Source organism: Morone saxatilis, unplaced genomic scaffold, assembly GCF_004916995.1.
Source record: "Morone saxatilis isolate NCDOM2014 unplaced genomic scaffold, NCSU_SB_2.0 Contig21, whole genome shotgun sequence".
Taxonomy (NCBI): Eukaryota; Metazoa; Chordata; class Actinopteri; family Moronidae; genus Morone; species Morone saxatilis.
In genome coordinates, this window is record NW_023339774.1 from 1,736,576 (window position 1) to 1,740,719 (window position 4,144).

Below are 4,144 nucleotides of genomic sequence, written 5' to 3' on the forward strand. Positions count from 1 at the left end.
CCAGGGCGCGCAGTCCCCGGCCAAGAAACGGAAGGTTGAGTTCGGTTGTTGTGTATCCGACGTGGAAGAAGTGTCGGATTTTACAGCGGCTCGCAAAAGGGCGAAACGCGAGGACTGTTCGTACTCCCACCCGGACTACACGGACACTTCCAACATCTCCAACCTGATCTCCATCTTCGGTTCGGGGTTTTCAGGGCTGCTGAGCAGACAGGCGGACTTGGAACAGATCTGCAGCAAGCAGGTTCTGGCCAGTCTGGGAGCATGGACTCGGGCAATAGTGGCATTTTGAATCAAACACTTTATTTTAGGGGGGACCGGGGTCGGTTGTAACATGTTTTTTTCAAAAAGTGTTAGTAAACAAAAGCCAGTGGAGAACTTTCTTCTACTGCCAGCTTGTTTGGGAACATTTTCCTAAGCTCCCGTTCCCATATGGTTCCCAGAGGAAAGTTTAAACATCTACAGTGTTTTATGTAAGAAAGAGATGGACTTTGTGGACAGAGTAACCTTAAAGGAAATGTTCTGAGAGACATTTTTAAATTATTACACAATAATTAGTGAAGAAATTTGTCACAAGTCTATTAATTAACTTATCCCATAAAAAGTGTGCTGCTTCCCTCACCTTCATTTTTGAACATTACATATGTTCATTTTCCAATAAACATTGACTTTTAGCTAAATGAGGTTTAGCTTGCGTTACAGTTGATCCCACAGTGTCAGCCATAGTGTGTGACATGAGCTAGCATACCTGTAACCAAAACTTCAATTCAAACTATACAGAAGATAAGTGTCAAGGACTATACCTCAGAGCTTTTGTTTAATGAACAGATGTGAGTCACCGGTGTGCACTGGGTGAAATCACCCTCACTTGTTTCTGATTGGAGGGAAACGAGGTGGTACAACCAAACCCGGTCTCCCCTACAACGTCTAAATCAACTTTATTTTTGCAAGAGAAGCTATTTAAATGAGCATTTTAATGACAATAGTGTTTGGCAGGGAGGGGAAAGAGTGTGTGCCATATGTATCATGTACAGGCTCTCCTGTTTACACAGTGGGAGATGCAGAATACACTTTTGAGACTGATGAAATGGATTTTCTTCTGTTGCCTTAAATCCACTGCACACTACTGCTAGCTATTGTCATGGATCGAAAGTGACTGAATGTCCCTCCTGTCCCGGGCCGAGCAGCCCTGTGGAAAAACACTCCAGTCTGAAATGGACCTTGCACATTCGGAGCAGCTTGTTGTCACGTTCAAGACTCCCTCCTAAAAACACTTCCGAGGTACATGGACTCAACTGGCCCATATCACTAAATAGAGTGCCAACACTTAAATTCTGTAACACTTTTGGGCTATTAACATGGCCATCACTTCACCTCCACTCCCAGTGTGTGGTAGCAAACAGTACCGGGTTCATTTTGGCCGTTTGACATCCTCTCTTAATCATGGTTGTTGCTCAAAGCCTTCACAGCGATTCATAATTCCAACATGTCTTGGTTTTGTGAGTATTTTTATTTTTTTTTTTAAACTTTGTTTTGTAAGAGAATGATCTTAGTCCTTTTGTTTTAAAAAGGCAAACTCATGATTTTAGCCATAACCTGAGAATCCACGCATTAGCTTTATGAGCACTATGTGTACCAAAATAAAGAGAGTATTCAGCCATTCTCTACATATTTTGTTGTTATTCTTGTATTTTTGTGCTTACTAAATTGTATATCACCGGGTAAAACTGTTGCAGAAAGTATTTGTTAAAAATTTATAATCTTAATAAAAAATGAACATGTTAAGTGTTGTGTTTGACTGCTGTTATGAAGCTGTTTAAAGACTGATTGGGTTCCAGGCCTGCAGTGGCTGACTGAGATGATACCAGTATGAAAAACACTCATATATATTTGTAATAAACCTAAGAAAGACAACCTTTATCTCGGGCTTATACATTTTGGCTTAATATTATTGTATAATAATATTTATTAATGTGTTATTGATTTTGTTCACATAATGAAATTCCTATTAATGCAGCTATACATGTTAATAAGTCAGTAATAAAGGGTTTATGACTCTCAAATGATTATTGTTGTTAGGGTTAAAGGAATAGTTTGACATTTGGGTAATACTCTTATTCACTCTCTAGCATAGAGTTCGATGAGAAGATCAATACCACTCTCAAATAATAACAAAAAAGCTACAATAAGCTAGCCGGTTAGCTTAGCACAAAGACTGGACAGCTAGCCTGGGTCTGTCCACAGGTTTTCCACTAATGATCAATAATAATTAACATATTATACCTTGTTTGTTCAATCAATACAAACACTTAAGTCTAAAATGACAATTGCTAATTGTATTAGTCTATTTCTTAGCTGAGACTAGTAACTTCCTGGAGTCTCTGCTGGTTGCCTGGCAACTGCTCAGAGTCAAGCAATAGTTCCGCAGCTAATCCCTGTAAAATGGCAAATTCTAATTTTCATTCTTTGGTTTTTGTTGTTAAACACATCGCATGTTAATTATTTGACAGATCCAGGCTAGTGGTTTCCCCCCGTTTCTTGTCTTTGTGCTAAGCTAAGCTAACGGCTGCTAGCTGTAGCTTTATAGTAAATGGACAGATACGACATGATGTTCTCATTGAACTCTGCGCCAGAAAGAAAATTAATAAAAAAACTGTTTGTGTGTAGGTTCTCCATGAACCTTTTCAACCCAAAACTTTAACAGTTATTGTTATTAATGACCTGTAACGGAATTATAAATGATTACATAATTATTGAAGATTAATAAAGCAATTAAAACATGTACAAGTAAAACATATAAACCTGTGGAAACACAATATTATAACAGTACTAGTATAATACTATATAATAACACTATCCAATACAACACTACCTGTTTATATTATTCCTTATTCTAGTTTGATCAAATAAAAATTTAAAAAAAAATTAAAACTTGACTCTAGGTCCACTTATGACATTTTTCTGGGCTTTCAGCTGCATATCATGGTCTTCCTCTGTGGATATATTCATTGCTTATATGGTGCTTGGTCAACTGATGCGTTTCAATGAGCAAACCCCTTTGTCAATGCAGTTGAAAGCTCCAGAAGAGCTAGTAAGTGGACCTTGAGTTAATCACTAATCTTTCTTTATCAGAACAAGAAATACTACATCCTCTTAAAATCACCAGCTCAACCAACTCCTCTCTGACACAAATTGAACATTGCAACTAATCACATTAGTTACATAAAGATGCAGCGTTGTTGGAGTATATATAGGCTCTGCAGAGAGAGTGCTGCAGATAATGAATCATCAATTACTCAATGATCTAAAATAGGTAAGGTTTGTCATATCGGTGCTAAAAGTCACCAAAAGGCCGGCACTACCTGTACGTCATGTGGCTACACTCTCATCCCCGCTTGGAATTTTTCCCCCTTTGCAAAAACTCTGAGTCCTGTTATCTCTGCTCTGTGCCACTTGGTGGTGTTCTTTAAAATCAATGAATGAAGATATCAGTGGGGCTGTGTATGCAGAGCAGAGCCACCTCAGGCTGACCCTCCCTCCAACTCACCAGCCCGCTTCCCTCCTCCGCCTCCTCCTCCTCCTCTTCCCGGCTGGCTCGTTTTTCAGCCGCTCTCTTAGAGTGAGGCATCGCTCTGCCCCAACACATCACATCCATCGCTGCTGCTCCTCCAGCTCTGCAGGCTTTTTCCAGCTGCCGCTACCCATAATAATTTGCAGTTGGTAGGGTGTAATGGAAGTGATGAGGCAATGTGAACAATGCATTGTGTAATTACAGCAGAAATCGACTGCAGGGGGGATTCAATATCGGATTATTTACAGAGAGCATCTGCCTGCCGCATTAATACACACATTCTTTGCTTTAACAGAAGGATTCCAACAAAAGAAAAACGTGAAATGATAGCAAAAACAAACGCTCCAGCCCTCTCTGCTGCTCACAAATGGTGTGGACAATGGGTTTGTGTCTGTGTGTGTATGCACAGCTCCTCCATCTGGATTGGGAGAGACTGACACCCATGAACCAGACAATAAAAATCTCTGATTTCCTTTTTGGCTTCAGTGATTTTGTCATTGATTTAATTTCCCCCTTTTTTTAATTTCCAAATGCATTTAGGTTCTTCCCTCAGTATTTTGATATGTGTGTGTGTGT

At 39.6% G+C, this 4,144-nt stretch overlaps 1 protein-coding gene across 1 annotated transcript in view; it reads left to right on the forward strand.

The window, feature by feature from the left end:
• Nucleotides 1–1,786, forward strand: part of ier5l (immediate early response 5-like) — a 2,535-nt gene extending 749 nt beyond the window's left edge. Inside the window, exon 1 of the mRNA XM_035668494.1 lies at nucleotides 1–1,786. This exon is cut by the window's left edge and continues 749 nt beyond it. Coding sequence (XP_035524387.1) covers nucleotides 1–289 — 289 coding nt within the window. The 3' untranslated portion in view covers nucleotides 290–1,786.
• Nucleotides 1,787–4,144: the final 2,358 nt, after the last annotated feature.